This window comes from Bombina bombina, chromosome 1 (assembly GCF_027579735.1).
Source record: "Bombina bombina isolate aBomBom1 chromosome 1, aBomBom1.pri, whole genome shotgun sequence".
Lineage (NCBI taxonomy): Eukaryota > Metazoa > Chordata > Amphibia > Anura > Bombinatoridae > Bombina > Bombina bombina.
This window is the reverse complement of record NC_069499.1, coordinates 6,246,360-6,265,541: the sequence shown is the minus strand read 5'-3', so window position 1 is coordinate 6,265,541 and position 19,182 is coordinate 6,246,360. Positions and strand designations below refer to the sequence as shown.

At 41.6% G+C, this 19,182-nt stretch overlaps 1 protein-coding gene across 1 annotated transcript in view; it reads left to right on the top strand.

Annotated features, from left to right (window-relative positions):
* The window catches only part of KIF26A (kinesin family member 26A), a 378,483-nt gene that overhangs the window by 277,963 nt on the left and 81,338 nt on the right, over positions 1 to 19,182 (top strand). Inside the window, 1 exon segment of the mRNA XM_053697080.1 lies at positions 60 to 243. Within this exon segment, the coding sequence (XP_053553055.1) occupies positions 60 to 243 (184 nt within the window).

The following is a 19,182-nucleotide window of genomic DNA, read 5'->3' as shown; positions in this document are numbered from 1 at the left end:
ACTGTTTCCCATATTTCTCAAATTTTGTAATAACTTTGTTCTTTCTGACACATTTACAGAGCGGCGCAGAAGCTGAATCTGTCGTCAAAACGCAAAAAATATCACCCACCTCTGTCTCACTCCCGAGAATCTTCCACGTACTGCACCAACTTCAGTGGTATCCTGCACCTATGCCCTCCGCCTGTGCCACCTTCTTTAATAAGAGCTGTGTCAAAAATGAAGGAGAACCCAGGGATGGGGAAGGTAACGTGTTTAGTTATACGTGTAATGTGTATCACTACCAGAATACTAGAGACTTAGAGACATAGAGGTGGTAATACACGTAATATAAAATGCAGTAATCACAACGTCAGTAGCTCAGAAAGATCTGGGGCTCGAGCCCCAAGCAAAACACAGCAGCCCATAACTACATAGTGCCCTATATGGTTATTCCTCAGATATTATACATAAGGGATTAAATGCCCTACTTTTCTTGAGTGTCTGCATGTAACATAACCAAGTAATTACTTAAACACTTAACTCAACCGTTGAACTTTAATAACTTTGTCAAATAAAACTCAACACAATCGGTGGGTGAAAGACCCGTGGGTCGTATTTATTAATACCAGCAATGGGAACTGGTAACGACAGTGATGGTAAACACGGGTGGCGGCAATCCAGGCCTCGATAATTAACTATATATAACCCCTTCTAGAGAAATGGCCAGGGGACACAGCTGCAGACCACAAGGCGGAGATACTCAACGCAACTTTCAGAAATTAGGGGGTTGTTGGCCCGTCAATAACCAGCCCGAGCACGCCCAAGCTACCGAGCCTGTGGCGTCACCCTGACCACAAGGCCGTCATTCAAACCTCCTTCCAGTCTGCAGCCGTGATCCCGACCACCCGCCAGGTTAGGGTGCCAACATTAGAAACTCCAAACCAGTAGGTCCAGCCTTGAATTGTCGAACAGCATGTCAGTAACTGGGGAGTCCAAGCTACCGTCCTTGGACTTAAGGAAGTAGTTTGAGTAACCCTCTTCCTGCCTCAGACACCTAGCCCCATATAGAGACCTAAATTAAACGATTGCCGCCCTTTTTCATCAAATAATAATTGCAAAAGTTTAACAAATGCACAATACACAAATGCACAATACACAAATGCACAATACACAAATGTACAATACACAAATGTACAATACACAATACACAAATGCACAATACACAAATGTACAATACACAAATGTACAATACACAAATGTACAATACACAATACACGAATGCACAATACACAAATGCACAATACACAAATGCACAATACACAAATGTACAATACACAATACACGAATGCACAATACACAAATGCACAATACACAAATGTACAATACACAAATGTACAATACACAATACACAAATGTACAATACACAAATGTACAATACACAAATGCACAATACACAAATGTACAATACACAAATGCACAATACACAAATGCACAATACACAAATGTACAATACACAAATGCACAATACACAAATGTACAATACACAAATGTACACTACACAAATGCACAATACACAAATGTACAATACACAAATGTACAATACACAAATGCACAATACACAAATGTACAATACGCAAATGCACAATACACAAATGCACAATACACAAATGTACAATACACAAATGTACAATACACAATACACGAATGCACAATACACAAATGTACAATACACAAATGCACAATACACAAATGCACAATACACAAATGCACAATACACAAATGTACAATACACAAATGTACAATACACAAATGCACAATACACAAATGCACAATACACAAATGTACAATACACAAATGCACAATACACAAATGTACAATACACAAATGCACAATACACAAATGCACAATACACAAATGCACTGTTACAAACTGCTGTTTGTAACTGGCCCTTTAAATGAAAAATTGCCCTGCTTCCCTGGATTTTGGAGAAGCCTATTTGCCAGCCTCCTTCCTCATGACTATGGCCCCTGGAAGATTGTGCCCCTGAGGACATATTGACTTTTGTTGGGTGTGTGTGGCCCTTTAAGAACCATCTGGGGACATATTGTGACTTTAATGAACAATGCCCCTTTAAGACTATGTCCCCAGACCTGTGAAATGACTTGTCCCTGGCTTTCTCCCACTTGGTTCAGTTTCATTGTGTGCCATTAAGAGTTAAATTTTGTTCAGCTTCAAGAAACCTATTCTAAATACAAGTCTGCTGGGATTAGCTCTAATTAGGTTTAGTGATCAACTTTCCCATTGTCTAATCAGACTAGTATTGATAAGGTGGACTGCATTGTTTTATTGTGTGTAATGTTATCTGCTGAAGTAAATGTTGTGGCCTGTCAAAGGGAGTGTCTCTCTATCTAATATCAAATGTGTGATGGGGGATTTTATGCCTCCCCCTGAGAGTGTCCTGTTGGCATGTAACCTCAATAAAAAGGAGGCTGTGTGCTCCAGCACATCAGACCTATTTTCTGTCCCTCTAACTTGCAGCTTTGACTCATGTTTGTAGGGGACAGCTTCAGCTAATATCACTACAGGGATTGCTGACTATGGTGCTGATGATTCTTTGGTGAGCGCTAGGAGCATCCTTTTCTACGGTCCAACTTCCAGCCAGCCTGGAGGCAACCGTAACATTTGGCGGCAGCGGTGGGATTGGCGTCCTAGCGCAAGGAGCAGCACCACAACAGCACTGGTATCGTAGGAGAGTTATTGAGGGCAACGCTAGCCACTGCGCAGCGTCCCTACCTACAGCAGCATGGAGCTGACAAGACACTATTCAGAACCCTGTGAAGAGCACCTCAACCTGATCCGTCGCTATGAGGGCGCGGATTTCGTTCCAGAGGTAAAGAGGCGGCTAGTCCGATATGGTCCAGACCCTGCACAGGAGGTAGTCAGTCGCATCATCCGGGAATTGGATACGGAGAACAAAGCGGCACGAGCCTTTGAGCGCCAACTGTGGAGTTTGAGGGTCTGGACACCTGGTCTCCAGCGAGAAAGTGAGTCACAGGGAGCGGAGAGCAACGACCTCCCTTCCCAGCGGCAGCCAGAGTTACAGGGAGAGGAGAGCAGCGACCTCCCTCCCCAGCGGCAGTATACCGTGCAGAGGGAAGAGACAACCAGTCCCCTTCCCCAGCCAGAGATACCAGAGGCAGCAGGCCTCATAGACTGGTCCTGGGAGGACCCCCAGCAGGCAGGTGGAGATGGGACCGCAGTCTCTCTACCGGCCCTACAGGGATGCTGGGCAGGCGGCCCAGATCCCCAGCGACAGACCCAGCTACAGGGAGGGGAGAGCATCGACCTCCCTCCCCAGCCGGAGTGTGCCTTCCAGGGAGAGGAGACAACCGGTCTCTCTCCCCAGCCGCAGCATGTTCCACAGGAAGCGGAGAGCATCGACCTCCCTTCCCAACGGCCACCGGAGTATCAGGAGGAGGAGGTAAGCCAATCTCCCCCTCCCCAGCTAACTCCTAACTTGGGCCCAGGGTTAACAGTGGAGATGTTAACCCCCACTGACCCCCACGTTCCCTTTGCCACCGGGCAGGACTATGCCCCAATTCCCCCAGCAGAAGAGCTGGCATCAGAACAGAGCGCTGCTGGCCTCTGCCCTACAGACCCCCTTGTTACAGGACTGGCCTGCAAACCCCTCACCCCAGCAGAAGCGCTGGCACCAGGGCAGAGTGCCGCTGGCCTCTGCCCCCCAAGTACCATCAGCTATTTGCCCAGCTGCGCCAGGAAGGCCGAGGATGCTGCACTTTCATCCTGCAACCTGGAACTTACAGGCCAGTACTACGTATTGTGGGGGGGCTACTTTGCTGCTAGCGATTATTTGTGGGTGGGTTGCGAGACTAACTTGGGCACTGACCGGCAGAAGGTCAGGTGCCTGGTTAGTCTCCCTCCAAAAGGGGAGATATGTTACAAACTGCTGTTTGTAACTGGCCCTTTAAATGAAAAATTGCCCTGCTTCCCTGGATTTTGGAGAAGCCTATTTGCCAGCCTCCTTCCTCATGACTATGGCCCCTGGAAGATTGTGCCCCTGAGGACATATTGACTTTTGTTGGGTGTGTGTGGCCCTTTAAGAACCATCTGGGGACATATTGTGACTTTAATGAACAATGCCCCTTTAAGACTATGTCCCCAGACCTGTGAAATGACTTGTCCCTGGCTTTCTCCCACTTGGTTCAGTTTCATTGTGTGCCATTAAGAGTTAAATTTTGTTCAGCTTCAAGAAACCTATTCTAAATACAAGTCTGCTGGGATTAGCTCTAATTAGGTTTAGTGATCAACTTTCCCATTGTCTAATCAGACTAGTATTGATAAGGTGGACTGCATTGTTTTATTGTGTGTAATGTTATCTGCTGAAGTAAATGTTGTGGCCTGTCAAAGGGAGTGTCTCTCTATCTAATATCAAATGTGTGATGGGGGATTTTATGCCTCCCCCTGAGAGTGTCCTGTTGGCATGTAACCTCAATAAAAAGGAGGCTGTGTGCTCCAGCACATCAGACCTATTTTCTGTCCCTCTAACTTGCAGCTTTGACTCATGTTTGTAGGGGACAGCTTCAGCTAATATCACTACAGGGATTGCTGACTATGGTGCTGATGATTCTTTGGTGAGCGCTAGGAGCATCCTTTTCTACGGTCCAACTTCCAGCCAGCCTGGAGGCAACCGTAACATGCACAATACACAATTGTACAATACACAAATGCACAATGCACAATACACAAATGCACTATACACAAATGTACAATACACAAATGCACAATACACAAATGTACAATACACAAATGTACAATACACAAATGCACAATACACAAATGCACAATACACAAATGTACAATACACAAATGTACACTACACAAATGCACAATGCACAATACACAAATGCACTATACACAAATGTACAATACACAAATGCACAATACACAAATGTACAATACACAAATGTACACTACACAAATGCACAATGCACAATACACAAATGCACTATACACAAATGTACAATACACAAATGCACAATACACAAATGCACAATACACAAATGTACAATACACAAATGTACACTACACAAATGCACAATGCACAATACACAAATGCACTATACACAAATGTACAATACACAAATGCACAATGCACAATACACAAATGCACTATACACAAATGTACAATACACAAATGCACAATACACAAATGCACAATACACAAATGCACAATACACAAATGCACAATACACAAATGTACAATACACAAATGCGCAATACACAAATGCACAATACCAAATGCACAATACACAAATGTACAATACACAAATGCACAATACACAATTGTACAATACACAAATGCACAATGCGCAATACACAAATGTACAATACACAAATGCACAATACACAAATGTACAATACACACATGCACAATACACAAATGCACAATACACAAATGTACAATACACAAATGTACAATACACAAATGCACAATACACAAATGCACAATACACAAATGCACAATACAACAATTTACACAATAGGGATGGGAGGGTGGGGAAAGAGCGACCAGGGATCCACCGGAACAAAGAGGAAGTGGGCTCCCTGCTCATCCCATATATAAGGTTGGTAAACCCCTCCCCAAAACAATGCAACATTGTAACAAACACACAGCAGCAGCGCTCACTCAACCAGGCCTTAACCCTTAGCTACGCTCCAGGCTAATCGCCCTGCACTTCCTTAAAGTACATTTATACAGTCTTCTATACAGAGATCTATTATATATGGTGTAATCCCCACAAAGGGCCAATTATACAGACCATAGTTATATACACACGGCAGGTATACAGCCTATAGTTATATACACACGGCAGGTATACAGCCTATAGTTATACACACGGCAGTTATACAGCCTATAGTTATATACACACGGCAGGTATACAGCCTATAGTTATACACACGGCAGTTATACAGCCTATAGTTATAAACACAGCAGGTATACAGCCTATAGTTATATACACACAGCAGGTATACAGCCTATAGTTATATACACACAGCAGGTATACAGCCTATAGTTATATACACACGGCAGGTATACAGCCTATAGTTATATACACACAGCAGGTATACAGCCTATAGTTATATACACACAGCAGGTATACAGCCTATAGTTATATACACACGGCAGGTATACAGCCTATAGTTATATACACACAGCAGGTATACAGCCTATAGTTATATACACACAGCAGGTATACAGCCTATAGTTATATACACACAGCAGGTATACAGCCTATAGTTATATACACACGGCAGGTATGCAGCCTATAGTTATATACACACAGCAGGTATACAGACCATAGTTATATACACACGGCAGGTATACAGCCTATAGTCATATACACACGGCAGGTATACAGCCTATAGTTATATACACACAGCAGGTATACAGCCTATAGTTATATACACACGGCAGGTATACAGCCTATAGTTATATACACACGGCAGGTATACAGCCTATAGTTATATACACACGGCAGGTATACAGCCTATAGTTATATACACACGGCAGGTATACAGCCTATAGTTATATACACACAGCAGGTATACAGCCTATAGTCATATACACACGGCAGGTATACAGCCTATAGTTATATACACACAGCAGGTATACAGCCTATAGTTATATACACACGGCAGGTATACAGCCTATAGTTATATACACACGGCAGGTATGCAGCCTATAGTTATATACACACAGCAGGTATACAGCCTATAGTTATATACACACGGCAGGTATGCAGCCTATAGTTATATACACACAGCAGGTATACAGACCATAGTTATATACACACAGCAGGTATACAGCCTATAGTTATATACACACGGAAGGTATACAGACCATAGTTATATACACACAGCAGGTATACAGCCTATAGTTATATACACACAGCAGGTATACAGCCTATAGTCATTTACACACGGCAGGTATACAGACCATAGTTATATACACACAGCAGGTATACAGCCTATAGTTATATACACACGGCAGGTATACAGACCATAGTTATATACACACAGCAGGTATACAGCCTATAGTTATATACACACGGCAGTTATACAGCCTATAGTTATATACACACGGCAGTTATACAGCCTATAGTCATATACACAGCAGTTATACAGCCTATAGTTATATACACACAGCAGTTATACAGCCTATAGTTATATACACACGGCAGGTATACAGCCTATAGTTATATACACACGGCAGGTATACAGCCTATAGTTATTTACACACAGCAGGTATACAGACCATAGTTATATACACACAGCAGGTATACAGCCTATAGTTATATACACACGGCAGTTATACAGCCTATAGTTATAAACACAGCAGGTATACAACCTATAGTTATATACACACGGCAGGTATACAGCCTATAGTTATATACACACGGCAGGTATACAGCCTATAGTTATATACACACAGCAGGTATACAGACCATAGTTATATACACACAGCAGGTATACAGCCTATAGTTATATACACACGGCAGGTATACAGCCTATAGTTATATACACACGGCAGGTATACAGCCTATAGTTATATACACACGGCAGGTATACAGCCTATAGTCATATACACACGGCAGGTATACAGCCTATAGTCATATACACACGGCAGTTATACAGCCTATAGTTATATACACACGGCAGGTATACAGCCTATAGTTATACACACACGGCAGGTATACAGCCTATAGTCATATACACACAGCAGGTATACAGCCTATAGTCATATACACACGGCAGGTATACAGCCTATAGTTATAAACACAGCAGGTATACAACCTATAGTTATATACATACGGCGGTTATACAGCCTATAGTTATACACACACGGCAGGTATACAGCCTATAGTTATATACACACGGCAGGTATACAGCCTATAGTTATATACACACGGCAGGTATACAGCCTATAGTTATATACACACAGCAGGTATACAGCCTATAGTCATATACACACAGCAGGTATACAACCTATAGTCATATACACACGGCAGGTATACAGCCTATAGTTATACACACGGCAGGTATACAGCCTATAGTTATACACACGGCAGTTATACAGCCTATAGTTATAAACACAGCAGGTATACAACCTATAGTTATATACACACGGCAGGTATACAGCCTATAGTTATTTACACACAGCAGGTATACAGACCATAGTTATATACACACAGCAGGTATACAGCCTATAGTTATATACACACGGCAGGTATACAGCCTATAGTTATACACACACGGCAGGTATACAGCCTATAGTCATATACACACAGCAGGTATACAACCTATAGTCATATACACACGGCAGGTATACAGCCTATAGTTATACACACGGCAGTTATACAGCCTATAGTTATAAACACAGCAGGTATACAACCTATAGTTATATACACACGGCAGTTATACAGCCTATAGTTATATACACACAGCAGGTATACAACCTATAGTTATATACACACGGCAGGTATACAGCCTATAGTTATATACACACGGCAGGTATACAGCCTATAGTTATATACACACGGCAGGTATACAGCCTATAGTCATATACACACGGCAGGTATACAGCCTATAGTCATATACACACGGCAGTTATACAGCCTATAGTTATATACACACGGCAGGTATACAGCCTATAGTTATACACACAGCAGGTATACAACCTATAGTCATATACACACGGCAGGTATACAGCCTATAGTTATACACACGGCAGGTATACAGCCTATAGTTATACACACACGGCAGTTATACAGCCTATAGTTATATACACACGGCAGGTATACAGCCTATAGTTATACACACACGGCAGGTATACAGCCTATAGTTATATACACACGGCAGGTATACAGCCTATAGTCATACACACACAGCAGGTATACAGCCTATAGTCATATACACACAGCAGGTATACAGCCTATAGTCATATACACACAGTAGTTATACAGCCTATAGTCATATACACACGGCAGGTATCCAGCCTAAAGTCATATACACACAGCAGGTATACAGCCTATAGTCATATACACACGGCAGGTATACAGCCTATAGTCATATACACACGGCAGGTATACAGCCTATAGTCATATACACACGGCAGGTATACAGCCTATAGTCATATACACACAGTAGTTATACAGCCTATAGTCATATACACACGGCAGGTATACAGCCTATAGTCATACACACAGCAGGTATACAGCCTATAGTCATATACACATGGCAGGTATACAGCCTATAGTCATATACACATGGCAGGTATACAGCCTATAGTCATATACACACGGCAGTTATACAGCCTATAGTCATATACACATGGCAGGTATACAGCCTATAGTCATATACACACAGCAGGTATACAGCCTATAGTTATATACACACGGCAGGTATACAGCCTATAGTCATATACACACGGCAGGTATACAGCCTATAGTTATATACAGACGGCAGGTATACAGCCTATAGTTATATACACACGGCAGGTATACAGCCTATAGTTATACACACACGGCAGGTATACAGCCTATAGTCATATACACACGGCAGGTATACAGCCTATAGTCATATACACACAGCAGGTATACAGCCTATAGTTATATACACACAGCAGGTATACAGCCTATAGTTATATACACACGGCAGGTATACAGCCTATAGTCATATACACACGGCAGTTATACAGCCTATAGTCATATACACATGGCAGGTATACAGCCTATAGTCATATACACACAGCAGGTATACAGCCTATAGTTATATACACACGGCAGGTATACAGCCTATAGTCATATACACACGGCAGGTATACAGCCTATAGTTATATACAGACGGCAGGTATACAGCCTATAGTCATATACACACGGCAGTTATACAGCCTATAGTCATATACACACGGCAGGTATACAGCCTATAGTTATATACACACGGCAGGTATACAGCCTATAGTTATATACACACGGTAGTTATACAGCCTATAGTTATATACACACAGCAGGTATACAGCCTATAGTCATATACACACAGCAGGTATACAGACCATAGTTATATACACACAGCAGGTATACAGCCTATAGTTATATACACACGGCAGGTATACAGCCTATAGTTATATACACACAGCAGGTATACAGCCTATAGTTATATACACACGGCAGGTATACAGCCTATAGTCATATACACACGGCAGTTATACAGCCTATAGTCATATACACATGGCAGGTATACAGCCTATAGTCATATACACACAGCAGGTATACAGACCATAGTTATATACACACAGCAGGTATACAGCCTATAGTTATATACACACGGCAGGTATACAGCCTATAGTTATATACACACAGCAGGTATACAGCCTATAGTCATATACACACGGCAGGTATACAGCCTATAGTTATATACAGACGGCAGGTATACAGCCTATAGTCATATACACACGGCAGTTATACAGCCTATAGTCATATACACACGGCAGGTATACAGCCTATAGTTATATACACACGGCAGGTATACAGCCTATAGTCATTTACACACGGCAGGTATACAGCCTATAGTCATATACACACGGCAGGTATACAGCCTATAGTTATATACACACGGCAGGTATACAGCCTATAGTCATATACACACGGCAGGTATACAGCCTATAGTTATAAACACAGCAGTTATACAGCCTATAGTTATATACACACGGCAGGTATACAGCCTATAGTCATATACACACGGCAGGTATACAGCCTATAGTCATATACACACGGCAGGTATACAGCCTATAGTTATATACACACGGCAGGTATACAGCCTATAGTCATATACACACGGCAGGTATACAGCCTATAGTTATAAACACAGCAGTTATACAGCCTATAGTTATATACACACGGCAGGTATACAGCCTATAGTTATATACACACGGCAGGTATACAGCCTATAGTCATATACACACGGCAGGTATGCAGCCTATAGTTATATACACACGGCAGGTATACAGCCTATAGTCATATACACACGGCAGGTATGCAGCCTATAGTTATATACACACGGTAGTTATACAGCCTATAGTCATATACACATGGCAGGTATACAGCCTATAGTTATATACACACGGTAGTTATACAGCCTATAGTCATATACACACGGCAGGTATACAGCCTATAGTTATATACACACGGTAGTTATACAGCCTATAGTTATATACACACGGCAGGTATACAGCCTATAGTCATATACACACGGCAGTTATACAGCCTATAGTCATATACACACGGCAGGTATACAGCCTATAGTTATATACACACGGTAGTTATACAGCCTATAGTTATATACACACGGCAGGTATGCAGCCTATAGTTATATACACACGGCAGGTATACAGCCTATAGTCATATACACACGGCAGGTATACAGCCTATAGTTATATACACACGGTAGGTATACAGCCTATAGTCATATACACACGGTAGTTATACAGCCTATAGTTATATACACACGGCAGGTATGCAGCCTATAGTTATATACACACGGCAGGTATACAGCCTATAGTCATATACACACGGCAGGTATGCAGCCTATAGTTATATACACACAGCAGGTATACAGCCTATAGTTATATACACACGGCAGGTATACAGCCTATAGTTATATACACACGGCAGGTATGCAGCCTATAGTTATATACACACGGCAGGTATACAGCCTATAGTCATATACACACGGCAGGTATACAGCCTATAGTTATATACACACGGTAGTTATACAGCCTATAGTCATATACACACGGCAGGTATACAGCCTATAGTTATATACACACGGCAGGTATGCAGCCTATAGTTATATACACACGGCAGGTATACAGCCTATAGTCATATACACACGGCAGGTATGCAGCCTATAGTTATATACACACAGCAGGTATACAGCCTATAGTTATATACACACGGCAGGTATACAGCCTATAGTTATATACACACGGCAGGTATACAGCCTATAGTTATATACACACGGCAGGTATACAGCCTATAGTCATATACACACGGCAGGTATACAGCCTATAGTTATATACACACGGTAGTTATACAGCCTATAGTCATATACACACGGCAGGTATACAGCCTATAGTTATATACACACGGTAGTTATACAGCCTATAGTTATATACACACGGCAGGTATACAGCCTATAGTTATATACACACGGCAGGTATACAGCCTATAGTCATATACACACGGCAGGTATACAGCCTATAGTTATATACACACGGTAGTTATACAGCCTATAGTTATATACAGACACACAGCCTTGCATAATGCAACTGTACTCTGATTTTTACTAGAGAGTATTTATTCTTACACCCTGAAGTTTAATCATTTTGTTCCCTATTGCTAGTTACTGTGACCTGATTCTGAATGAATATTTCTGCACACCCAGCATGCAGTGCCGTTTGTCTCACACACACTATGGGCAATACTCCCTTGTCTTGGTTAGGATCCTCATCGATGCTAGTTACAACTGTGCGGATTATTACAGCTACATATGTGGGTGATTGTCAGACTGGAGCTCACCCCCCAAGCCTGTAATAATGTGATGCCATTACATGTAGGGACGGTACAAGTGGCGCTATGGGTGACACTAATGTGCTACTTACTGTAATTTATCATCCTATGACATGAAGATGCTCTGATCTCAATGAGAGCCGCGCTGCATATTCATTTGCTCGTTCCCAATACGTTAGTGCAGCAAGAGGAATTTTTATGTAAAATGTATTTTTTTCCATAAAAAGGTTTTATTATCTATGCAACGCTTATACGTGTTTTAAGTGGCTGTCATTAGCTCAGATGCTGACAATTTGCTATATTGAGGTGCCAAAAACCTTTTATACAGACATTGTGAGCTGAGCACTAAATGCTATTTAATACATAAAAGCAATCTGCTCTTCCTTAACCCTTTAGCTCCTGTAAGAACGATGTAACCCTTTTGTAGTCAGAGCAGCTAATTGTAATGCACATCATGCGGGCTGGGAAATGGTTAATAAATCCGTAAATAACTGCAATAAATGTGTAGCTTAGCTCTTACAGCAGAAGCTTGAAATATGTGCAGGGGACTAAGATAAAGGCAAAAAAACCTTTAGCATATGGGTAGAGAAAGGGTTAAAGATTTGTGCCCAGGGTACTAATGTGTCACCTTATCTATATTGTGCTTATCTTTGTGCCACCTCATACTGTCCTATGCCCAGGCGCAGCACGTGCAGGGTACTAATGTGTCACCTTATCTATATTGTGCTTATCTTTGTGCCACCTCATACTGTCCTATGCCCAGGATCAGCACATGCAGGGTACTAATGTGTCACCTCATACTGTCCTATGCCCAGGTGTAGCACATGCAGGGTACTAATGTGTCACCTCATACTGTCCTATGCCCAGGCGCAGCACGTGCAGGGTACTAATGTGCCACCTCATACTGTCCTATGCCCAGGCGCAGCACGTGCAGGGTACTAATGTGCCACCTCATACTGTCCTATGCCCAGACGCAGCACATGCAGGGTACTAATGTGTCACCTTATCTATAATGTGCGTGTCTTTGTGTCACTTCATACTGTCCTATGCCCAGGCGCAGCACGTGCAGGGTACTAATGTGTCACCTCATACTGTCCTATGCCCAGACGCAGCACGTGCAGGGTACTAATGTGTCACCTCATACTGTCCTATGCCCAGGCGCAGCACGTGCAGGGTACTAATGTGTCACCTTATCTATATTGTGCTTATCTTTGTGCCACCTCATACTGTCCTATGCCCAGGCGCAGCACGTGCAGGGTACTAATGTGTCACCTCATACTGTCCTATGCCCAGACGCAGCACGTGCAGGGCACTAATGTGTCACCTCATACTGTCCTATGCCCAGGCGCAGCACGTGCAGGGTACTAATGTGTCACCTTATCTATAATGTGCTTATCTTTGTGCCACCTCATACTGTCCTATGCCCAGGCGCAGCACGTGCAGGGTACTAATGTGTCACCTCATACTGTCCTATGCCCAGACGCAGCACGTGCAGGTACTAATGTGTCACCTCATACTGTCCTATGCCCAGGCGCAGCACATGCAGGGTACTAATGTGTCACCTTATCTATAATGTGCTTATCTTTGTGCCACCTCATACTGTCCTATGCCCAGGCGCAGCACGTGCAGGGTACTAATGTGTCACCTTATCTATATTGTGCTTATCTTTGTGCCACCTCATACTGTCCTATGCCCAGGTGCAGCACGTGCAGGGTACTAATGTGTCACCTTATCTATATTGTGCTTATCTTTGTGCCACCTCATACTGTCCTATGCCCATGTGCAGCACATGCAGGGTACTAATGTGTCACCTTATCTATAATGTGCTTATCTTTGTGCCACCTCATACTGTCCTATGCCCAGGCGCAGCACATGCAGGGTACTAATGTGTCACCTTATACTGTCCTATGCCCAGGCGCAGCACATGCAGGGTACTAATGTGTCACCTTATCTATAATGTGCTTATCTTTGTGTCACCTCATACTGTCCTATGCCCATGCGCAGCACATGCAGGGTACTAATGTGTCACCTTATCTATATTGTGCTTATCTTTGTGCCACCTCATACTGTCCTATGCCCAGGCGCAGCACGTGCAGGGTACTAATGTGTCACCTTATCTATATTGTGCTTATCTTTGTGCCACCTCATACTGTCCTATGCCCAGGCGCAGCACATGCAGGGTACTAATGTGTCACCTTATCTATATTGTGCTTATCATTGTGCCACCTCATACTGTCCTATGCCCAGGCGCAGCACATGCAGGGTACTAATGTGTCACCTCATACTGTCCTATGCCCAGGAGCAGCACATGCAGGGTACTAATGTGTCACCTTATCTATAATTTGCGTGTCTTTGTGCCACCTCATACTGTCCTATGCCCAGGAGCAGCACGTGCAGGGTACTAATGTGTCACCTTATCTATATTGTGCTTATCTTTGTGCCACCTCATACTGTCCTATGCCCAGACGCAGCACGTGCAGGGTACTAATGTGTCACCTCATACTGTCCTATGCCCATGCGCAGCACATGCAGGGTACTAATGTGTCACCTCATACTGTCCTATGCCCATGCGCAGCACGTGCAGGGTACTAATGTGTCACCTTATCTATAATGTGCTTATCTTTGTGCCACCTCATACTGTCCTATGCCCAGGAGCAGCACATGCAGGGTACTAATGTGTCACCTTATCTATAATGTGCTTATCTTTGTGTCACCTCATACTGTCCTATGCCCAGGAGCAGCACATGCAGGGTACTAATGTGTCACCTTATCTATATTGTGCTTATCTTTGTGCCACCTCATACTGTCCTATGCCCAGGCGCAGCACGTGCAGGGTACTAATGTGTCACCTTATCTATAATGTGCGTGTCTTTGTGCCACCTCATACTGTCCTATGCCCAGGAGCAGCACGTGCAGGGTACTAATGTGTCACCTTATCTATATTGTGCTTATCTTGGTGCCACCTCATACTGTCCTATGCCCAGGTGCAGCACATGCAGGGTACTAATGTGTCACCTTATCTATAATGTGCGTGTCTTTGTGTCACCTCATACTGTCCTAGTGACTTTGTGCTGGTCTCAGATGCAATGTCATCTTTGTCTTGGTTCCATCGTAAAAAGGGAATTTCAGTTAAAAAATATTGTATCTTATAATGTTTATCTGGTAGTGATCAAAATATATGTTATAAAACACGAGGGTGGATTCAAATCATATTGATTTTAATCACAATTTAAATCACTAGTCGGTTAGCCACGATTTAAATCACTAGTCAGTCAGCCTCTTATTAAATCACTAGTCAGTCAGTCTCTTATTAAATCACTAGTCAGTAAGTCTCTTATTAAATCACTAGTCAGTCAGTCTCTTATTAAATCACTAGTCAGTCAGCCTCTTATTAAATCACTAGTCAGTCAGCCTCTTATTAAATCACTAGTCAGTCAGCCTCTTATTAAATCACTAGTCAGTAAGCCTCTTATTAAATCACTAGTCAGTGAGCCTCTTATTAAATCACTAGTCAGTCAGCCTCTTATTAAATCACTAGTCAGTCAGCCTCTTATTAAATCACTAGTCAGTGAGCCTCTTATTAAATCACTAGTCAGTCAGCCTCTTATTAAATCACTAGTCAGTGAGCCTCTTATTAAATCACTAGTCAGTGAGCCTCTTATTAAATCACTAGTCAGTGAGCATCTTATTAAATCACTAGTCAGTAAGCCTCTTATTAAATCACTAGTCAGTCAGTCTCTTATTAAATCACTAGTCAGTAAGCCTCTTATTAAATCACTAGTCAGTGAGCCTCTTATTAAATCACTAGTCAGTCAGCCTCTTATTAAATCACTAGTCAGTGAGCCTCTTATTAAATCACTAGTCAGTGAGCCTCTTATTAAATCACTAGTCAGTGAGCCTCTTATTAAATCACTAGTCAGTAAGCCTCTTATTAAATCACTAGTTAGTCAGTCTCTTATTAAATCACTAGTCAGTAAGCCTCTTATTAAATCACTAGTCAGTCAGTCTCTTATTAAATCACTAGTCAGTGAGCCTCTTATTAAATCACTAGTCAGTAAGCCTCTTATTAAATCACTAGTCAGTGAGTCTCTTATTAAATCACTAGTCAGTCAGCCTCTTATTAAATCACTAGTCAGTGAGCCTCTTATTAAATCACTAGTCAGTGAGCCTCTTATTAAATCACTAGTCAGTGAGCCTCTTATTAAATCACTAGTCAGTCAGTCTCTTATTAAATCACTAGTCAGTGAGCCTCTTATTAAATCACTAGTCAGTCAGCCTCTTATTAAATCACTAGTCAGTAAGCCTCTTATTAAATCACTAGTCAGTCAGCCTCTTATTAAATCACTAGTCAGTAAACATCTTATTAAATCACTAGTCAGTCAGCCTCTTATTAAGTCACTAGTCAGTAAGCCTCTTATTAAATCACTAGTCAGTCAGCCTCTTATTAAATCACTAGTCAGTAAACATCTTATTAAATCACTAGTCAATCAGCCTCTTATTAAATCACTAGTCAGTAAGCCTCTTATTAAATCACTAGTCAGTAAGCCTCTTATTAAATCACTAGTCAGTGAGCCTCTTATTAAATCACTAGTCAGTCAGCCTCTTATTAAATCACTAGTCAGTAAACATCTTATTAAATCACTAGTCACTCAGCCTCTTATTAAATCACTAGTCAGTAAGTCTCTTATTAAATCACTAGTCAGCCAGCCTCTTATTAAATCACTAGTCACTCAGCCTCTTATTAAATCACTAGTCAGTGAGCCTCTTATTAAATCACTAGTCACTCAGCCTCTTATTAAATCACTAGTCAGTCAGCCTCTTATTAAATCACTAGTCAGTCAGCCTCTTATTAAATCACTAGTCAGTCAGCCTCTTACTAAGTCACTAGTCAGTAAGTCTCTTATTAAATCACAAGTCACAGTAAGTCTCTTATTAAATCACTAGTCACAGTCAGCCTCTTATTAAATCACTAGTCAGTAAGCCTCTTATTAAATCACTAGTCAGTCAGCCTCTTATTAAATCACTAGTCAGTAAGCCTCTTGTTAAATCACTAGTCACTCAGCCTCTTATTAAATCACTAGTCAGTCAGCCTCTTATTAAATCACTAGTCAGTCAGCCTCTTATTAAATCACTAGTCACTCAGCCTCTTATTAAATCACTAGTCAGTAAGCCTCTTATTAAATCACTAGTCACTCAGCCTCTTATTAAATCACTAGTCAGTCAGCCTCTTATTAAATCACTAGTCAGTCAGCCTCTTATTAAATCACTAGTCACTCAGCCTCTTATTAAATCACTAGTCAGTAAGCCTCTCATTAAATCACTAGTCAGTCAGCCTCTTATTAAATCACTAGTCAGTAAGCCTCTTATTAAATCACTAGTCAGTCAGCCTCTTATTAAATCACTAGTCAGTCAGCCTCTTATTAAATCACTAGTCAGTCAGCCTCTTATTAAATCACTAGTCAGTCAGCCTCTTATTAAATCACTAGTCAGTAAGCCTCTTATTAAATCACTAGTCAGTCAGCCTCTTATTAAATAACTAGTCAGTCAGCCTCTTATTAAATCACTAGTCAGTCAGCCTCTTATTAAATCACTAGTCAGTAAGCCTCTTATTAAATCACTAGTCACTCAGCCTCTTATTAAATCACTAGTCAGTCAGTAAGCGTCTTATTAAATCACTAGTCAGTCAGCCTCTTATTAAATCACTAGTCAGTAAGCCTCTTATAAAATCACTAGTCAGTAAGCCTCTGATTAAATCACTAGTCAGTAAGCCTCTTATTAAATCACTAGTCAGTAAGCCTCTGATTAAATCACTAGTCAGTCAGCCTCTTATTAAATCACTAGTCAGTAAACCTCTGATTAAATCACTAGTCATTGAACCTCGTATTAAATCACTAGTCAGTGAGCCTCTTATTAAATAACTAGTCAGTCAGCCTCTTATTAAATCACTAGTCAGTAAGCCTCTTATTAAGTCACTAGTCAGTAAGCCTCTTATTAAGTCACTAGTCAGTAAGCCTCTTATTAAATCACTAGTCAGTAAGCCTCTTATTAAATCACTAGTCAGTCAGCCTCTTATTAAATCACTAGTCAGTAAGCCTCTTATTAAATCACTAGTCACTCAGCCTCTTATTAAATCACTAGTCAGTCAGCCTCTTATTAAATCACTAGTCACTCAGCCTCGTATTAAATCACTAGTCAGTCAGCCTCTTATTAAATCACTAGTCATTCAGCCTCTTATTAAATCACTAGTCAGTAAGCCTCTTATTAAATCACTAGTCAGTCAGCCTCGTATTAAATCACTAGTCAGTCAGCCTCTTATTAAATCACTAGTCATTCAGCCTCTTATTAAATCACTAGTCAGTAAGCCTCTTATTAAATCACTAGTCAGTCAGCCTCTTATTAAATCACTAGTCAGTCAGCCTCTTATTAAATCACTAGTCTGTCAGCCTCTTATTAAATCACTAGTCAGTAAGCCTCTTATTAAATCACTAGTCAGTAAGCCTCTTATTAAATCACTAGTCATTTAGCCTCTTATTAAATCACTAGTCAGTCAGCCTGT